The sequence below is a fragment of the Macrosteles quadrilineatus genome, unplaced genomic scaffold (assembly GCF_028750875.1).
Source record: "Macrosteles quadrilineatus isolate MER2022 unplaced genomic scaffold, UCM_ALF_1.0 Scaffold_1__1_contigs__length_201487025, whole genome shotgun sequence".
Classification (NCBI taxonomy): Eukaryota; Metazoa; Arthropoda; class Insecta; order Hemiptera; family Cicadellidae; genus Macrosteles; species Macrosteles quadrilineatus.
This window is the reverse complement of record NW_026542594.1, coordinates 81,776,160-81,796,318: the sequence shown is the minus strand read 5'-3', so window position 1 is coordinate 81,796,318 and position 20,159 is coordinate 81,776,160. Positions and strand designations below refer to the sequence as shown.

Sequence of the window (20,159 nt, the reverse complement as noted above, 5' to 3'; positions counted from 1 at the left end):
TCAACCAGGACGTGATTGAGCGATGCGAACGAGATCATCTTGAAAATTAAACGTAACGGTACTTTCTTTCCATCGGTCTGTCTTAGGGGAAACCTATAACTTAGGCGATACGAAGTTCGCCGGGTCAGCTAGTATATATATAGATTTATATATATATGTGTCCGTGAACACGATAACTTAAGTAATTTTTGTCCGATTTTGATGAAATTTGGTTTGAAGGTGTAAGGTGGGATAAACTTGAATGAGTTCGCGAACCAGCATGATTGGACCATGGGAACAGGGTTTTACGGGGGGTTTTATGGGGTAAAAATTGGTTTTTCTAAACACAAAATTTCCCAATTTCTCTCCGGACCTTTTTAAAGAGCTTAAAAAAGGAAATAATTCAGTATATCCAAGTGTTTTTGTACAATTATTGGTTACGGAGAAAATTCAAAAAGTGTTATTTTAAAATTTCCATGTTATTCTTATGGAGAATATTGTAAAATGTTGTAGTTTGCTTGTTTATGGATATATTTTAATCAAACTTGGGAAATTTATTTATTTCATACAAAGTTATTCATATTTTACCAAAAATACACTTTTTACCCTCCCTGTAGCACCAAGCCTAGGTACTCATAAAACCTAATGTTAATTAAATACATTCAATTGAAAATCAATTCAGGCAAATGGAAATTCGCTTAGTCGGCAGGTTTGCTGCGGCGGGGGTATTCCTGAACTCAGTGGTATAGTTCGGCCGCTTAGAAAACACAGCCTGAAGATGGAAACCTAGTTTCTGAATGCGCTAGTGAATAAAACAAAATATTATATATTGGCCTTGTTGAACATTTAAATTTTGATATACATTTAATCAGTGGTAGTAGTTTTTTTCTTCAGTTTGTTACCGGGACATTAGGGTCTACAGGATATCCAGTGGATTTTGCTAGCGTACATACCGAGACATTCTCAGGACATATATGGGACTACTATGGGATGTCCCTGGGATAAAGTGTGCTGTCTGGGTATGGAGCTCGTAAACATATTTCACATTTTGACATTAAACTTAAGTTTTAGGGGTTAAGGAGCAAAATGTTACGAAAAAAGCATGTACAGTGTAGAATTTAAGGTAAACTAAGGAAAATACAAAGCATTAATAATAATTGCAAAAAAATCGCAAAGGTAGGAAAAAGTAGCGAAAACCAAAAAAAGACTTAAAAGGAGAGAGTTCCGCCATTTTGGATTTTTGGGGTGGTTAAAATTTGAAAATGGGAATTTTGGAAATTTCACCGTTAATTTAAGATCCCATACTACGTTACTGCCAAATTTCAAGTCTCTATCACGTTTCTAAACCTTTCAGATGAGCACACCAAAGTCGGCCACTTTCAATGTTATTCTCCATAAGAATAACATGGGGCTCGTAAAAACTTTCAAATTTTGACACTAAAATTAAGTTTTGGGGGTCAAGGAGTAACGACCCCCACCGGTCCAACACCGGTAACAACGGTTTTTTGTTGTTACGAAAAACATGTAGAGAGTAAAAATTTAAAGTTAAGTAAGGAGAATACAAAGCAATAATAATATTTTCAAAAAGGAATTAATTAAGTATGAAAAAATAGTGAAAACCGGTATACATTTTAAGGAAATTTACCAAATTTTGAAAGTAGAGCGTTTTTCGAAGCTGAAGGAGTGCGATTTTCGGAAAACGCACCTAGGGTTTTGAAGAAAATTTAATTTCTGGCCATGAAAATTATTTCAAATCGTTTCTAGCTCTTACCGTTTCCGAGCTATAGCCCTTTAAAAAAAACGTGTTTTGTCGTTTTTAGATGTCCGCCATTTTGGATTTTTGGGGAGGTTAAAATTTGAAAATGGGACTTTTGTAAATTTCACCCTTAACTTAAGATCCCATACTACAATACTACCAAATTACAAGTCTCTAGCACGTTTCTAAACAATTCAGATGACCATAACAAAGAGTCATTAAATTTCAATGTTATCCTCCATAAGAATAACATGGGGCTCGTAAAAACTTTCAAATTTCGACATTAAAAATAAGTTTTGGGGGTCAAAGAGTAAAGTTACGAAAAAACATGTAGCGTGTAAAATTTAAAGTAAAGTAAGGAGAATACAAAACATTAACAATATTTGTAAAAAAAATTATTTAGTCAAGAAAAAATGGCGAAAACCGTTAAAAATTTTGAAAAAACTTACCCAATTTTGAAAGCAGGGCGTTTTTTGAAGCTGAAGAAGTGCGATTTTCGGAAAACGCCGAAGAAGGGTTTTGTAGAAAATTTAATTCCCGTTCATGAAAATTCTTTCAAATCTTATCTAGCTCCCACCGTTTTCGAGCTACATCCGGTTGAAAAAAACGTGTTTTGTCGTTTTCAGAGGTCCGCCATTTTGGATTTTGGGGTGGTTAAAATTTGAAAATGGGACTTTTGCAAAACTCACCGTTAATTTACGATCCCATAGTACAATACTACGCAAATTCCAAGTCTCTAGCACGTTTCTAAACCGCTCAGAGGTGCACACCAAATTCGGCCATTTTTAACGTTATTCCCCATAAGAATAACATGGGGGGGGGAATTCAAAATTTCGGGGGGTTAAAATTTGAAAATGCGACTTTTTGGAATTTTATGGGTGGTTTGGGCACTAGACCTACAACCACCGAAAATTTCAAGTCTCTAGCTCATCTAGAAGTGGTCTAGAATTTGTATCCCCAGTCAGTTACACATCGGGCTGTATAGTATTTAGACATCCGTTCCTTTAGTTTGAAACCAAGCCTACCTGCATTCTTAGCGAATTTCCCTTATAGGTAATAAGCTATTACCGTATGTCTCATGGTGAGACCTAGACCCGGGACCAATTTACTTTTTCGTTTTGAGGTCCCCAGAGACCAAAAACACCATCCGTTCAAAACAATATTTATACATATATATGTCCGTTAGCACGATAACTCGAAAAAAATTATCCAATTTTGATTAAATCTATAAGTATAAAAGAGGATGTTTGTATATATATATATATATATTTGGCAGTGATAAACTCAGACACCGCTGAACCGATTGCCACGAAACTTGGTACATACGTGTAGAATTTCATGGAATAGGTTTATACACCATCAGTTTCGTGATCCGTCCAATCGGCTCCGCCCCAGTGGCTCTGTAGTTTCCCATGTTAACCTTATGAGAAATGGAATTAATGAATCTTAACAGCTGTTTCAATTAAACAAGTTGGTTCTGTTCTATGATGTTCTCTAGCATTAAAGTTACAAGGATTACCAACAGGGTGCAGCACTATTATTTCTTTTACATTTATGACAACAGCTAATTTGCAACCAAAAGGTGAGTGAGCATAGCGAACGAACTTCAACCTGGAGGCGAGTTAGAGTAGTGAACGAGCTGACCTGAAGGCAAGTGAGCGTAGCGAACGAGCTAACCTGAAGGCAAGTGAGCGTAGCGAACGAGCTAACCTGAAGGCAAGTGAGCGCAGCGAACGAGCTCCAACCCAAAGGTGAGTGAGCGTAGCGAACGAGCTCCAACATAAAGGTGAGTGAGCGTAGCGAACGAACTTCAACCAGGACGTGATTGAGCCATGCGAACGAGATCATCTTGAAAATTAAGAAGTTTAACGGGGCAAAGCCCGCGGGTTACAGCTAGTTTGGTATAATAAACGTGTAAACCTACATTTATTCCAACGAGTTCCCGAACCAGCAGATCGGACCATGGGGATGGGGGTTAATAGGGGGTTTCATAGAATAGGAATCGGCTTTTCCCATTTTTGACCCTAAAAACAAAATAATTTACAATTTCTTTCCCAACCATTTTGTAGAGCTTAAAAAAATAAATAATTTAGTATATTGAAGCGCTTTTGTGTGCCTAACAGTTACGGAGAAAATTCAAAAAGTGTAACTAAAAATTTCCATGTTATTCTTCTGGAGAAAATGAAAACGGTTGTAGTTTACTTGTTTATGGATATATGTTGATAAAATTTGGTATATTATTTTATTTCATCCTATACTATTGACGTTTGGTCAAAACACCTTTTACCTTCCCCGCCGTAGTAGCAAACCTAAGCACTTGTTAAATCTAATGATATTTAAATTGGGAATAAATATGTCTTATTTATGAAAAATTTGATTTGAGTAAAAACTAGGCGAAATCCGTCAAAATCGACGGTTGCTTTAAACCCTTACGATAATTCTTCTAACTTTGACGTACGATGATTATAGTCTGTCTAAAATTATTGTGCGGTTGGAATTCAACATATGATTTCCCTATCATGGTAAATCTCCCACTCATTTACCCTTTTCTACACTAAAATCCCCCGTGACAATCATCTGTTTTATATTGCAGACAGGTATTTTAGAAAGCATTTGTTTATTATGATTGAACTACACATATAATACAACTAGAAGAATTATTTTAACAATAATAATCTACGTATCAAATTTAATTTCACTAGAAATGTTGTTATAATGTAATATTAATCCTGGACTAGCATTTATGCTTTATGCTTTTGATGGATTGTTTTAAATACCGGGTGTCCGAAAAAAAACTGAAACATTTTAAAGGCAAATACTGTTACCAATATCATATAATAATATTTTTTTATAATCATTGATAAAGAAAACCCCTCAATATATTTCATATAAGTTTGCCAAAAGACTGTTTAATAATTAATACATAAACAGTCATATGTTTTTCAATTGTTTTGTAAACAGAAAATAGTTTAGTATGTTGTTTTGTTGAATACAATAAAGAAGATACCTAGTTTTTGTTAAAATTTATTTTGTTATTTCTAATGTTTGGTATTAATCGTCCGTGATATCAAAGGAATTGAATCACGTACAGTATAGTGGCGATATCAATTGGCGACCGTGACAGGACTTTTACCCATGTAGCACAGATGGTTGGGCCAACGTTGGCCAACTGTGGGACAGTTGGTCGACGGTTGGTTGGAGCTTCCACAACCAACCAACCGTTGTCCAACTGTATATCTCGTAGTTGGGCCAACCAATATTTACAACTGTGGACCAACATCGGTTCATTGTTAATGAAATACATTAATATGCATTGTTGGGTATCATACATCAAGCCAACCGTTGTCCAACCGTTTTTCACTCCGTTGGACCAACAAAAGATACTTTTGTTGGACCAACGATGGTCCATAGTTGAGTTTACACGACTTTCATTCTCTGGGTCTAGCTTTCACAACATAATTATAATAAAATATCTGGTTTTACAATACCTTTATCAGTTCCAAAAGTTTCCAAAAGTTTTTGGAACTGATAAAGGTATTGTAAAACCAGATATTTTACATATTACAGTTCCGGGGCTACAACAATGAATTTTAATAATTATAATAATGCAAATATTTTTTAAATTAATATTCTTTAACTTATTTGCAACAATTTAAGGGGAAAGAGTAATTAATCATATAACAGTCAATTATAATAGCATTAATAATCTAACGGTAATTAATTAATCTATATTCAAATACCAGTATCCTCTCTAACTCCGGCTCATAAGTCGAAGGACCCGGGTTCGAGACCCGTCTGGGCCAAAAAAATTTGTTCCAGCTTTTTTTCAAAATTTGTTTTTATGAACTATTTAATCAATTTACTCAACTAATAATTATGCTTTTCGTACTAAATCTTTATTATTTTGTGTGAAATAATTTTGGTTGGGCCATTGTTGGACAAAGGTTGGCTGGAAAACAGTTTAAAGAGGTGACATTTCTACCGTTGGCCAACTGTGTGGCTCCACAATTTACCAACGTTGGCCCAACCATCTGTGCTACATGGGTAATTTAGAAATGACAAAATTAGGAGTTGAAGAATTAACAACTGAAATGCTAGAGAAAGGCCTGGAAGAAGGTGAGCAGAAGGGGACAGGAAGCAAAGCCTACGAGCTTCGATCACGATTCACGGGTAGGACGGAATACCCAGTTGGCAGAACAAATACCACAACCTGACCCGGTGAGTATTCTACTGTCCAAAATTTCGGAGAAACTAGATATCCAATCTGAGGAACTTGACACACAGTCGGCAGATATTAATAGTAATATGTCATCTTTTATGGAACAAATTTCTCAAAACTATTCAAAATTAGACAATAGAATCGAATCATTGGAGTCAGATGTTGTCGTAACCATTAATAAAATTACGAAATTAGAAACAAATTTTGTTGGTAACTCTGATAAATTAAATGAATTGGAAACTAAAATTAATTACATTGAAACTAACAATAAAATGCAAGCTATTGGAACACAGATATCCTCACAGGAAAAGACAATTACTTTGAATAATCCAGAATCCCAACTATCATTCATGCCTACTGTAGATCCCAAAATTATCAAAGACAGCCTACCGGAATTTCATGGGAGGTTGGAGAAATGTCCCACAGCGTTTCTAGCTACGTGCGAGTCTTTGTTAAAACGGACGTGTATACCGTCAGAAATATATCTGCAGATTGTGAGCCAACAGTTGAGGGTTTCGGCAGGTACTTGGTGGCAAAACATTAAGGGTCTAAGTCTAGAATGGGACACATTCAAACATGAGTTTATGCAGAGATTTAATTCAGAGTCTGTCAAAGCATTAATCACTAAGAAATTCTTGACGGATGTTCAACCTAGTGGCATGAGAGCTGGGGCATTTGTTATTCAAAAGTTACAGTTGTTTAAGAGAATGAATGATGGTGGGAGTATTGACGAGAGTGTTACTTATATTATAGAACTTTTACATGATAAGATTAGGTCTCTAGTTAAGGTAGCTCAACCAAAATCATTTGACGAACTCAGGAGCATAGTAGCAAAGCTAGACGAAGAGGTAAGCTTTTATTCCTCAAAAACCAGAACTTCGAACCCTGATAACTCCTTTAAATGTTATCAATGTGGGCAAACTGGGCATGTGAAGGCCCGTTGTCCGGAAAACTAGACCAGAACCGTTCTAATAGGGACGAGAATGGTTCTAGAAAAGTCCCAAAACTACCAGTCAGAAAAAACTTATATTGGTCAAATTTCTAGTGAGAGTGTGGGTAATCCCCGTCCGGCAATTAGTTTACAGATTGGTGACAAATATTATACTGCAGCCCTTGATACTCAAGCATCACATTCGTTTATTGGCATGACGGTGGCTAAATTGTTAAAACCTGTTTGTCCAGACGGTGTAACTGTTGTCAAAGGTGCAGTACAAGATATAAATTACAAAATCGAAGGATTTACTTTTCTTGAAGCCAAATGTTCTCAAGAATATATTCAAATTCCAGTAAAAGTGATTAAGGATTTAATCCCGGAAATCATACTAGGGCATGATTTCCTTGTTAAATACGGTGTGTTGATAGATTACACAGCAAATGAAATATTTTTTGGCATTAAGAATAGAGTTAGATTGGGATGGTTAGAGGACAAACACTTTGATTTGGGAGCAGAATTAGAAAACAACGTTTTGGATGAACTGAAAACGGGAATTTTGGATCTCAATCAAAGAACAGACTTGATTAACTTACTCAGTATCTTTCCAGAGGTAATTACAGACAGAATTGGGTTCACTACTACGGTAAAACATATGATCTCTTGTAAAGATAACACACCTGTCAAACAGAAACCTTACCCTCTTAACCCCGACAAACGGAAGTTTGTCATAGAAAAAGTAAAGGAAATGGAAAATCAAGGACTAATTGAACCATCGTCTTCAGGATGGGCTTCACCAATAGTATTACCCAAAAAGAAGAACGGAGACTACAGACTTTGTGTGGATTTACGTCAAGTCAACAATAAAACTATTGCTGATGCTTACCCGATGCCTGATCTACGACATCTGATTAAGCAAGTTAGTGGGGCCAAAGTATTTAGCACTTTAGATTTGAATTCTGGCTATTGGCAAGTAGAGGTAGAAGAATCATCTCGGCCTATGACCGCTTTTTCAACACCAAGGGGACTATATCAATTCCGTGTTATGCCCTTTGGATTGAAAAATGCCCCAGCAACATTCATGCGTCTGATGGACAAAGTTTTGTCAGGTTATGTTGGTGAATTTTGTCAAGTTTATTTGGACGATATACTAGTTTACAGCAAAACATTTTCTGATCACTTGGAACATTTGGCTAGAGTATTAGAAAGATTGAAAATTCATGGACTTACCTGTCAGGTGAAGAAATGCCACTTTGCGTCCAACTCAGTAGAATATTTGGGTCATGTGTTAACAGACAAAGGATTAGAGAGGCAAACTGAGAAAAACAAGGCTATTGAAGAGTACGAAAGACCTGGTACGAAGCGTAAAGTTTGACAGTTTTTGGGCCTGTGCGGTTGGTACAGTTGTTTTGTACCTCATTTTGAATCCAAGGTTTCACCTCTAACTGACCTTCTTCATAAAAATAAACCTTTTAAATGGACCGAGACGGAAGAGAAAGCTTTCAGTGAGATAAAGAGATCCATCTGTGACTCTCCAGGATTAGCTTATTTGGACCCCAATCGGGAAATATGCTTACAGACAGATGCCAGTAATGTAGGTCTTGGGGCTGTTCTCTTTCAAGAGCGAATAGAAGGAGGCAAGGATATCATTGAGTATGCAAGCAGGAAACTTTCCCTTTCTGAGAAAAGCTATTGTACAGCTGAAAAGGAGGCTCTAGCGGTAGTGTGGGCAGTAGGGAAATTCAGGGGGTATCTCGAGGGAAGAAAATTTAAATTATTCACTGATAACTCATCACTACAGTGGCTAAACAAAGTATCCGGAACCAAGTCAAAACTGATGCTATGGTCCTTAATTTTGGCCGATTTTGACTTTGAAATACATCACGTCCCAGGAGAGTTAAATCAAGCCGCTGATAGCTTGTCAAGAAACCCGGTAGACAGTGGTGAGATATCCAAAGAACTCATGGAGAGGGAAGTTCCAGTCCCAATGAAGTTAAAACAGATTGAGCCTGTTCTTATGGTGGCACAACGGGAAAATTGTGACATTGACTTGGAACTGATAAAGAAATGGCAGAATGAAGATGCAGCTTGTAGTAGAATGAAATCCTGGATAACCAATCGTTACACAAATTCTGAAGCTGTCCCATTCCAGTTCAAGACATGCTATAAGAACTTTCGCTTGGAAGACAGTATACTTATGTATAAATCTCATCTATCAGAATCTTCTCCTGTGATTGTAGTTCCGAAGTCTCAGGCCGTAAGGATTCTAGAGAAGTACCACGACAGCCCTGAAGCTGGCCATCCAGGACAAGACGAGACCTACACTTCGATTCGGCGTCGTTTCTTCTGGGTAAATATGCATCGGGACATCAAGAACTACGTCCAATCCTGCACTATCTGTGCCTGTACCAAGGCCAACAACCAAAAAGCTAGTACAAGCATGAGAGGACGTCGGCCACACCAGCTGTGGGAGGTTGTGGCTCTAGATCTTATGGGACCATATCCCAGAACATCTCGAGGGAAGACTGGAATTTTGGTGGTGACAGACCTTTTTACCAGGTGGGTCGAAGCATTTGCCATTCCTGAAGCTACATCGGGAAGAATCCTACAGCTCCTACGAACAGAGGTCTTTAGTCGGTATGGTTATCCACGATGTCTTCTCACAGATAATGGCAGTCCGTTCACGTCAAAACAATGGTTGCGGACTTTAACTGAGTGGGCTATTGAACGCCAATATACCATCCTCAGGCAAATCCTACTGAACGGAGAAATCAGGAGCTTAAGGAGCTGTTCAGGATTCATTTGTTCGACAAAGAACATACCAAATGGGATCAACACTTGCATGAGTCTCTCCTGGCCATCAGACAGCGAGTGAATCGCGTCACAGGGTTCTCCCCAGCAGAACTTTTTCTTGGTCGGGAAATAAAAAGAACTGGTGATTGGAACTTTATGCATGAACAGTCTCCTGAAACTATGAATTTGACTGCATGGCATGAAGAAAACGCAAAACAAATCAAACGTATGAATCGACAAGCCGAAGAGAGTTCGAAGAGGGAAGCAGAGAGAAACGATGTACCTGAAGAGCAGGACCTGAAACCGGGTACGTTGGTTCTTAGGCGAAACCATCCCTTGAGTAATAAGCTTAAAAATGTGCATGCAGGGATGGCACGGAAATGGCTTGGACCATTTGAGGTGGAACACAAGCTAGGGAAGGGAGTGTACCTCTTGAGGTCTGATCCACCAATTAAGGTACACATGTCGGAGTTGAAAATACTCCCACAAACTCTCCGTGAAGCAACTCAAGCCGAAGATAATGAACTAGAAGCAGAAGACCATAACGATGCCTTACCTGGTTACAACTTAAGGTCTAGAAAGAGGAAGATTTGAAATATATATTGAGGGTTTTGGGGGGGATGATTGACGTACGATGATTAATCATTGATAAAGAAAACCCCTCAATATATTTCATATAAGTTTGCCAAAAGACTGTTTAATAATTAATACATAAACAGTCATATGTTTTTCAATTGTTTTGTAAACAGAAAATAGTTTAGTATGTTGTTTTGTTGAATACAATAAAGAAGATACCTAGTTTTTGTTAAAATTTATTTTGTTATTTCTAATGTTTGGTATTAATCGTCCGTGATATCAAAGGAATTGAATCACGTACAGTATAGTGGCGATATCAACTTCGACAGAGTGAAATTTAAAATAAACGGTACCTATCAGCATTCTGGTACATACTTTCTCCCATAAGCTTGTCAACAACCTTTATCATAGGTACGGTGAGAGTATATGATATGACTTTTGAGCCATAATTGTTACAGCAATTAATGGTCGATTATCAATTATCAATTATCAATAATTGAGATGGGGACGCTACTTAGTTGCGTATTTTAACACTCAATGAATGGGGTGCTGTACATTTTTTTTATTTTAGAATTATAAGGACAACAACAAATTTATTTTGATCAAAACCAGCTTTTCTCCAAAAATCTAATTTTTTTCTTATTTTATGGGTTTTTATGGGAAAATAACAAAATTTACAATAACTTTTGAACCATAATTTTTACGGAAATGGGATTCGTACCATTCTGTTCAGAATTTAAAGGACTATAACATACTTGTACGGTTAGCGGAAAGCCGTAGGCGGTTTGAACAAAACAAAATTAATGCTGGCTACCGTTACCTTGTCGGATGTCTTGAAGGTGGATGATGTCCGTCTCGTCCAAGGTAGTGGGTAGTCCAAGGGATGGAAGCGGTAGACAGCAGCGGTGTAGACCAAGGGTGCGGGGGCAACAACAAGGGAAATGACTAGCACTGGTGAAGTTAAAAATGACTGGTATATTGAAAAAACTGAAAACTGACAAAATGAAGTTAATTGTGATTTAATGAGAATTGAAGAGTCCATGTAAAATGTAGGAAAACGTAGCGACGTCTGCCCATGACGCCGTCGGCAATGCTAGTGAGGAGCGTTTCCAGTAGTCGGAGTGGGGACGATTCGCCGTAGATAACGTTGGGCAAGGTTAGAGTAGCACCAGTGATCACAAAAGACCAATATACCTCCAAAGAGGTATATTTTTTAAGTTAAGCACTCAATGTTATTTAAATGGGTTTCATTACATCACCGAGTGAGTTTTTTTCAACTTTACATCACTCAAGAAGTAACGAAGTTATATACATCACGCTTGGGATAGGGAAGTTTAACATGGCGGGTTAGGTAAAATAACATTGAGTGCTTAACTTAAAAAATATACCTCCATAAAGGTATATTTTTTAAGTTAAGCACTCAATGTTATTTAAATGGGTTTCATTACATCACCGAGTGAGTTTTTTTCAACTTTACATCACTCGAGAAGTAACGAAGTTATATACATCACGCTTGGGATGGGGAAGTTTAACATGGCGGGTTAGGTAAAATAACATTGAGTGCTTAACTTAAAAAATATACCTCTATGGAGCCAACGACGTTCAACGCTAGAAATCAGCTGTGCGCTTGAATTTTATTGTTATGTTTTGAAGAATTTTCCTAACCTAGCTTTTGTTTGTAAATGAACGTTACTGTTAGAAGATGAGTGAAATGGATAATGAAAAATATTGTTCGTAACCCCCTGTATATTGTCGGGTCAGGTAAAATGTTGTACGTTACACGTTACGCAAGAGCGTGTTTACATCACTTCGGTAAATTATGCAACTCGCTTCCGCTCGTTGCACAACATTCACCTGCGTGATGTAAAAACGCTCTTACTACACTTGCAAGGTAAATAGCTATAAAACCACGTCCTCGTGTAACCAAATAAATGATCTAATCATAAAAAAAAAACTCGTCCTCTAGTTATATAACGAAACAGTAAAGCATAGATCATTAAATGAACCCTAAAATAATATAAACAAAATTTCGTCAACTCTAACACTCAGTGTAACCGGACATGAACTAGACACAAAAACGAGCTTCAAAAATTAACATGGGACGAGAAGTCTACTTGTGGTTAGTTAGTCTACTCTATAGTACCGTAGATGAATGCATTTTATACCATTGGCTATTTAGGTGTGTTATTGAATCTGTTTGTATTCAGAATAAGAATGCAGGAAATTACAATAATTTATATATGGCATCAAGTATTCATTTCATATAGTAATAAACTAATATGACCTCCATACTCTATTGGCTCATTGGCTTTACTTCTATGGTTGCCTAGCAACTTTGAACAATATTAGTCAGTTCTCTTTGTCAATGTCAGTTGTTGTGCAAGAGAAGACTATGAGTAAAGAAGCACATTAAATAATCACTAAATTGGGTGAATCAACTTAATCTAACTATAGTCCACTATTTTTATGTATAACATTACACCCATCAAGCTTTTATAGTTATAAACCACCATTTGGAAGAATGTAGAATTTATTGAGATGAAAATTGAATAATAAGAGGATAAAAATTGAACATTTAGATAATAATAACATTGATTATATCTTCTATATAATACTGTAATAATTATTATTTGTTGTTCCAGCCAATTTTCATTAAAATTCTGACTAAATAATGTCTCAAGGTAAATTAAAATTCTAATAATTATAAGGTAATGTAGTGTTTGATAAACTACCTAATCAAGAATTTTCATTTACTTCTTATTAAGATATTAGAAACTCAATAATATTGTCCTTATTTACTATTTATCAAATATCTATGAAATAGTGTTGTCATTTGGTGTTGGGAAACTAAAATCATATTTGAAATTTGATGAGTACCGGTATTAAATTACACATTCTTTTGATTGGCTTGTCATTCTATACGTTTGTTGAAATGTCGTTCTTGCTTGACATTAAAATTTAATTTTAAACTTCAAATTAAGATTTTTGGTTTCTTCCTACACTATTTACCAGATCATTCTCCTTCAGACAAAACTTAAACTCAAAGCTTGTCTGTAGAATTACAGAATTTCAAAAAAATGGCTCTAATGATTTTGATTCAAATTTATAGTATGTTATGGTTATTTTAACTCTAAACAAAATGGTACACCTCCAAAGCTGTAGTAGGAATTGTGTTTCAAAAGTTATTGCAATTAGTGATTTTATACATAAAATATCATGGTTACTCCCACTACTTAACCATTAAGAGGTTGTTGACCAGTTAACGGGAACGGGAAGAAGTATGTGTCAGTTTGCTGATATACTGTGTTTATTTTGTGTTGGTACAACAAGTATAACATTTTTTTTGTATTGGTTATAACTATTATTTTATCATTATCATTAGAATGTATTTTAGGGCAGCCCCAGAAGGCCATTTGTTTATGCGTGGGACCTACCGGTTCAGGCAAGAGTATGTTGCTGCGTAAGTTGCAGGGACGGCACGTTGTAGACAACACAACAGCAACTGTACCAACGACAGGGACAAACCTAGTGGCTGTCACACTGTTTGACCAGTCACAGGTAAACTTATAGCTCACCTCATAGTTCTTTTAGTGTTGGAAATAAATTCTAAATCTGAATCTGATATATGCTACCATAAAACATATACCAGGGGAGTTTAAAGAATGATGGGCAGTATCTGCATCCAACAACGTTGAGGATTTAAGTTTATTAAACACATCTAAAGATAATTCCATGCTAAACAAAGAATAATTTTACTGTCGGGGAAAAAAACATACAAATGACATAACAAATATTCATAATACATACCGTAACTTGATCTATTTATTTATCAGAGAACCTATTTGTACAGGGTAGATGTATATTTTTATTTGTGCTTGTTGATGTTCTGCTGAAGCCCTGAGTTTTCAACGGGGTGGGGACTACTGTATGGCATAGGTTCTAGGAACACGAACCAGTGCACCGGTACAGGACCAGTGCAGAAAATGCATCGTTCTGGGAGACCGGTGAGTTTTTTTATTGTTTTTTTTTTTTTTTTGCTCGTAGGCTATATACGCCAGTGGCATTTGTTTGTGAAGTCAAACACAAACACTTTTAAGGGAAAGCGGTCCAAACCCATTAAAGTTTTGTGGATGTGCCGGGGATTGAACCCGTCCCTCCCGCACCGAAGTCCGAGATGCTAACCACTAGGCTAGCAACACACCCATCAGTTTATCTAGCAGACAGCTATTTTGTCTTATAGGCGAATTTCCTTATATTTGACTTACTTGACATCTCCTTTCACTCCTGCATGGAGCATAGGGCCTCCATGAAACAACGCCATCAGACTCAGTTGGCAGCCAAGGCTCTCACTTCCCTCCAGTTTTTCCCTGCACCTTTTATTTCTTCTTCTATAGTTCTTCTCCAAGTCATTCTAGGCCTTCCTCTTCGTATATGCCCCTGGGGATTCCAGCTCAAGGCCTGCCTCTCTACAGCATCTGGATCTTTACGAAGAGTATTTCCAATCCATCGCCACTTGTATTTTTTAATCTGTATATCTACAGGTTCTTCATCTGCAGATTTCCACAGCTCTCTGTTTGAAATAACCTCGGGCCAGTAGATCTTCAGTATTTTCCTCAAACATCTGTTGATGAAAACTTGGAGCTTTTGAGTCAAAGATGAAGATACCTTCCAAGTCTCACACCCATACAGCAAGCAGACTTGACGTTGCTACTAAATATCTTCAACTTGGTTCTGGTCGAAATGTCATTTGAGCCTTCCACACTGGATACAACTGTACAAAAGCAACATTAGCTTTAGTAATTCTTGACATAACATATTTATCAGCTCCTCCCGCTCTTGTTAAGACGCTTCCGCTTCCCCCCAGATATGTAAATCTGCTGTTCACCTCTTCGATTTCTTCATCTGATATTCTGAAACTGTTGTTATTCGCTACATTTATCCTCATCGATTTTGTTTTCTTTACATTTATTTTTAAGCCTGTAGATTGTTCACTTTCCAAATCCTGCAACTTGGCTGTCATGTCATCAAATCTATGGGACTGGAAACAAATATCATCAGCATAGGCCAGTTCTTCAAGCCTCTGTTGGAGACCACGGGATATGCCTCTAGCTCCTTTCTCTGATATATTTTGCAAAACCTGGTTTAGAACTATCACAAAAAGTGTTGGTGACAGAACACAGCCTTGCCTAACTCCTAACTTTACCTCCAAAGGATCACTTAGTTTACCATTATGAATTATTCTACAATGGTAATTTGTGTACATCTCCTTTATAAGAACTATTATTTTGTTAGGAATCTCAAATTTTTTAAGTGCCTTCCAAATACTCTCTCTTTTTACGGAGTCAAAGGCTTTCAGGAAGTCAATAAAAACTAGATACAAGCCTACTCTGAACTCATTACTTTGCTCGATTATTATCCTCATCGTATTTATTTGGTCTGTGCATGAGCGGTTCCTTCTGAACCCAGCTTGCTCCCTTCTCAACTCCTATCAACAACCTCTTTGATTCTGTTCAAAATAATTCTTGCGAATATTTTCCCAGGAATTGAAAATAGAGTAATACCTTATAGGGAAGTAGCTATTACTGTAGGTGGCACAGTAAGACCTAGGCCCGGGACTGATTTACTTTTTTATTTTGATGTCCCCAGAGGCCAAAAATTCCAACCGTTCAAAATGTTATACATTATATGTATATATCTCTTATATTAATACGTGAAGGCTGTTTTTTGTGAACAAAACTCCTCCGTTATTCCTGGACCGATTTTACTGTTTGAGTTGTCAAAATGTTTGTCCCAATTCGTAGTTTTGCATTAAGGTTTTTGTTTTTCAATATTATTTTTCAGAAATGTGGGGGGTGCCTTTAAAGTATTTTTTTTCTTCCACAATAACATGGGAATTGAAGTTGATATAAAACTCCAGTTGCTGTCAGAAAGAAAAAGTTGGAAGCAAGACATTTTTTACTTGCTGATAATCTAATATAACATATGATGTTTGATCATTTTATTTTATGACTTATATTTATATTCATGTGAGATAGTAAATGATAACCCTTAACGTATAATATCATAAACATTTTTTTTTGTTTTTACTGAAAAAATACTTAAATAAACAATGCCAAGAGTCCGAAGAATAAATAGGGAAAACATGCAGGGACGGAGATTGGTGCGAGATTTGATGTGTATTAGACGTGATGCAGAAGAGAGAAGACCTGGCTTGACGAACCTAAATCCTGCATTGCATTGTCTGGGGCCTATGGATCAGATATGCAGAAATTGCAATGCTCTGTATTTTTGATGAGAGACGAGAATTGGGGCAAATACACCCAATGTTGTCACGTGGGAAAAGTAGATCTTTCTCCTATAAGATCGCACCCCGTATTAAAATAGTAAATTCATATAGCTTTTAATTTATTGTTGATATTTTTTTGTTCAGCATTGGTAAATCGTAACTCCAAGGTAGGCCAATAAGACAAACATTTGTGTGAGATAATCTTCTTATTCTTTCTTCAATGTTTAAAAAAAATCACCAATATTTAATTCTAAGCAAATGTCATTTGTTCCACACATAATTACTATAAAATCATTTTTATCCATACTTTTTTTATTATAGTCAAAACTATTTTCAGTACCGGTATACTTAACCCTTCCCGGACGGGCTAAATCGTGACATAGGACGGGAAAAAATAAGAGGAAAAAATAAAAATTAATATTCCTTATTTGTGTTTTGTTTTACAAGTATACATAAAAAAACACAATGGAACACTTCATACTGTCAAAATAATCTTTTACTCGTTTTTAACTCTGCGGATATATCAGCTATCCGCGAATAAGTAGAAATGCAGCGGATATATCCGCCACCCGTCTTTGAAGATATGACCATGACAACGTTAGGCAATAAATAAAGGACAATATGTAAACAATAAATAAAGACAACGTAATGTTGAGCGCGAAACGTCGAGAGAGGAGCCTAGGAATGGTGGTAGGTGCGCGGGAGGGGGGTGACGCAGAAGAGGGGTTGGCGCGCGAGAGAGGGGGGAGTGTGGGGGAGAGCGCAGCCAAAAAAAAAGGAAAGTGGCACCTTGGTACCGTGAAACATCTGGTTACTGCTCAAGCACCTGCCAGTCTGTCTGAAGAGAAGGCGGATATAACCGCTTCCCGTCTGAAACATCAAAAACCATAAGCGGATATATCCGTCACCCGTCCGCAAAGGGTTAAAATTTGGACCATTTGGTGTTACAAAACTACTATAAACTTCAAATGATTCGTCATGTTTAATATTTTTGTTTAGCAAGTTCCTTATGCTTCTTCCATGACTGTCTGATAAAATTCTAGTTTTTTTTTATTAATGAGATAACTCAATTTAGTTTTCTCTTTAAGAGTAGGCCTATTGTTATTTTCAATGTTCTCAATCTTCATGTTTTTCAATATACTAGTACAAGAATTCAGTACATTAACATAATTTTCCGTTTCGTCTTCATTGTTGTTTGGTACGTTATTAGTAATTTTAGTTTGACAATCTGGTAAGAATTTGGTTTTTGTCTTTTAATACTGTACTAAAATGTTTTCCTTTTTTTTATTTTTTATGTGATTAAGTTTCATTGGTTATAGGTGTTGAGTTTTTATTAAGATTATTTACATTTTTTGTATTGTCATTAATATTTGTTATATTTGTGCTAGTAATTTCTACTTCATCTGATCCAAGTATTGAAAATCTGTTTTTGAATAAAGTTTGGTTTATCACTTTTGTAGATTTAGATCTTACTTTTATCATAGGTTTGTTAATCTTATGAAATTGATTTGTTTTTTTGAGGATTGGACCGGATCTACTTTCTTCTTCTGAGGATATTTTGCGTTTGTCAAGATTTTTACAGTCTTTTACTTCATTGATTTCAAAATGGGTGTTATTTTTTGGGGATTGGGGTAAAGAGTTTTTTTTTTACTTTCATATGAACATACTTATCATTTACAATTTGATTTATTATTAGTTTCGCATCAACTATAACATGTAAACCAAACCACATTCGAAGTTTTGTTTTTGTTGGGATGTTTCAACTGATTTAAAGGAAGCATCAATTTTCACATTTTTTAATAAAAGTTGAGCATATTTTTCATTTAAACCATATACACTGTCATACTGACGAAAAGTATTATCAATTTTACTGTACACCAATAAATTCCAATGGCTTCCATTGTTTCCATTGCTATTTTGAATTTTTGGAGAATTGTTGACAGAAAAGAAAACAGAATTTGCATAATTGAAATGTAAAGATGTTAGTGTTATAATATTATCATATTCGGAACAGTACATGAGTAATTGTGTAACTGTAGGTCCTACTAAAATTATGTCATTTCTAATGGCAGATATTTAATCTGAAATACATTGAAAGTAAGACTGTAACTGTATGTCATTTAAGTAATTATCTTCATAATTATTTTTATATATTGGTAAATATTTTTTGCTTGTTTCTTTAGAGGTTTTACTCATAAATCGTTGATTTTTCTCTCCCTGTAAAGTTTGCATTTCTTTGTTTAGATTTTTCTTTTGTATTCTAAGTTTTGTTTATTCTTCTTTTAATGTATCAATTTTATCACTGAGTTCATTCACAGCATCTTGAGATAGAAATTTGTCTTTGGAAAGATTGTTTATTAGTGTTGTTTGTTTTCTTGTCTGAGTTATAGATTTCATATTTTGACAGAAAATGGTATAGTAAACAAAAGAAATAATGCAACTGACTATGAAATTTTTAGTTTAGGTTGTTTATTATTTATTTGAGTTGCATCGTGTCCGTCACCGCGGTACTTATGGCCGGCCGCGCATTCATTTTTATAAATAGTATGTGTCCGTGTTCGTGTGTTTATGTTAAATGTACTGTGTATAATGACGACGACAAGATGTCACAATGTTTTTAAGAGGCAAGAGGCTCGACAATGAAACCTTGATGTTTCGAAACTAGTCGCCATAGACTTATTTTAGGATTGACGACGTAAGGTATGTAACCTATTTATATTGTTTATTATAGGTTATGGATATTGTGGGTTGGTTTTTCACTGAATTAAAATTATAAATGGATAGAATAATGGTTTGAAAGTAAATAATTTTGAAATATAATCCTATTAAAAACTAATTCTAATGTAAAACTCACTAGATATAATAAATTATTTTCAGAATGATGAATTTCTTGGAGAGCAAAATTGAATCAACCAAACACAAAAAATGATCAGCTGTATAGTTATCCAAAACATCTTGGATAGGCCTTCACGGAATGCCACTTTTTTATCCAATCAGTATTTTTACAATCCCGTTTTGCAGCGTAAAACAGCACACAAAATTGTCTATATACAATGGTTCTCATAACGCTTTTCATTGAACACTTTTAGTCAGATCCACTTGAGAGACGTGCTCTTGGCTTTGATTTAAAATGAAAGAAAAATGTTTACCTATAAAATTTTTTTATTTACAAGAACATTATCCTATATATTAAAACGAAACAGGGTTTTTTTTTATTTCACAATTCTGAATCAACCACTTGACGGATTTTCATGATTTTTGTGTTGAAAGAAAGATAATTTGGAGGACTAGGGAATGTCGAAGCCATAATTTTAGTTTAGGGTTTCAGTTTTTTAGAAATTCAGTTTTAATTTTCAAAAAGTCTAGTAGCCGACGGACGAGTTAAAGTCGTTTTAGTGGTGGTTTAAACAAAGATTACATATGTTTAACTAACAGCTGGTTTCTAACTGTCATTGAAATGTTTATGTTACAAGTTGTTTGTATACAAAAATATTGATAGTCAGAGTTTGACTACACACTATTTCATTTTAAAATGTAGTTTATTTCCTACCGTAAAAGATCTATGTTATCAGTAGATTGTGTACATTTTAACCGTATAATCAAGTTTTGTCATAAATAC

General features: G+C 35.7%; 2 protein-coding genes across 2 annotated transcripts in view; both read left to right on the top strand.

The window, feature by feature from the left end:
* The first annotated feature begins 5,914 nt into the window (after positions 1-5,914).
* Positions 5,915-20,159, top strand: part of LOC128982814 (ADP-ribosylation factor-like protein 16) — a 37,320-nt gene continuing 23,075 nt past the window's right edge. Inside the window, exons 1-2 of the mRNA XM_054401829.1 lie at positions 5,915-5,953; positions 13,649-13,812. Of these exons, the coding sequence (XP_054257804.1) occupies positions 13,705-13,812 (108 nt within the window). The 5' untranslated portion in view covers positions 5,915-5,953; positions 13,649-13,704. The remainder of the gene's footprint in view (positions 5,954-13,648; positions 13,813-20,159) is intronic.
* LOC128998359 (uncharacterized) lies at positions 6,662-10,272 on the top strand. The gene is made up of 4 exons (XM_054424467.1): positions 6,662-6,802; positions 7,577-7,804; positions 8,465-9,511; positions 9,634-10,272. The coding sequence occupies exons 1-4, from the start codon at positions 6,662-6,664 to the stop codon at positions 10,270-10,272; spliced, it is 2,055 nt and encodes a 684-aa protein (XP_054280442.1).

Bases quoted from the DNA above. Each gene is read 5' to 3' on its own strand.
- LOC128998359 (XM_054424467.1), top strand. From the start codon at position 6,662: ATGAATGATGGTGGGAGTATTGACGAGAGTGTTACTTATATTATAGAA. The intron at 6,803-7,576 runs GTAAGCTTTTAT...CCTGTCAAACAG, and splicing joins TAGCAAAGCTAGACGAAGAG to AAACCTTACCCTCTTAACCC. The intron at 7,805-8,464 runs GTTAGTGGGGCC...ATATGCTTACAG, and splicing joins TACGACATCTGATTAAGCAA to ACAGATGCCAGTAATGTAGG.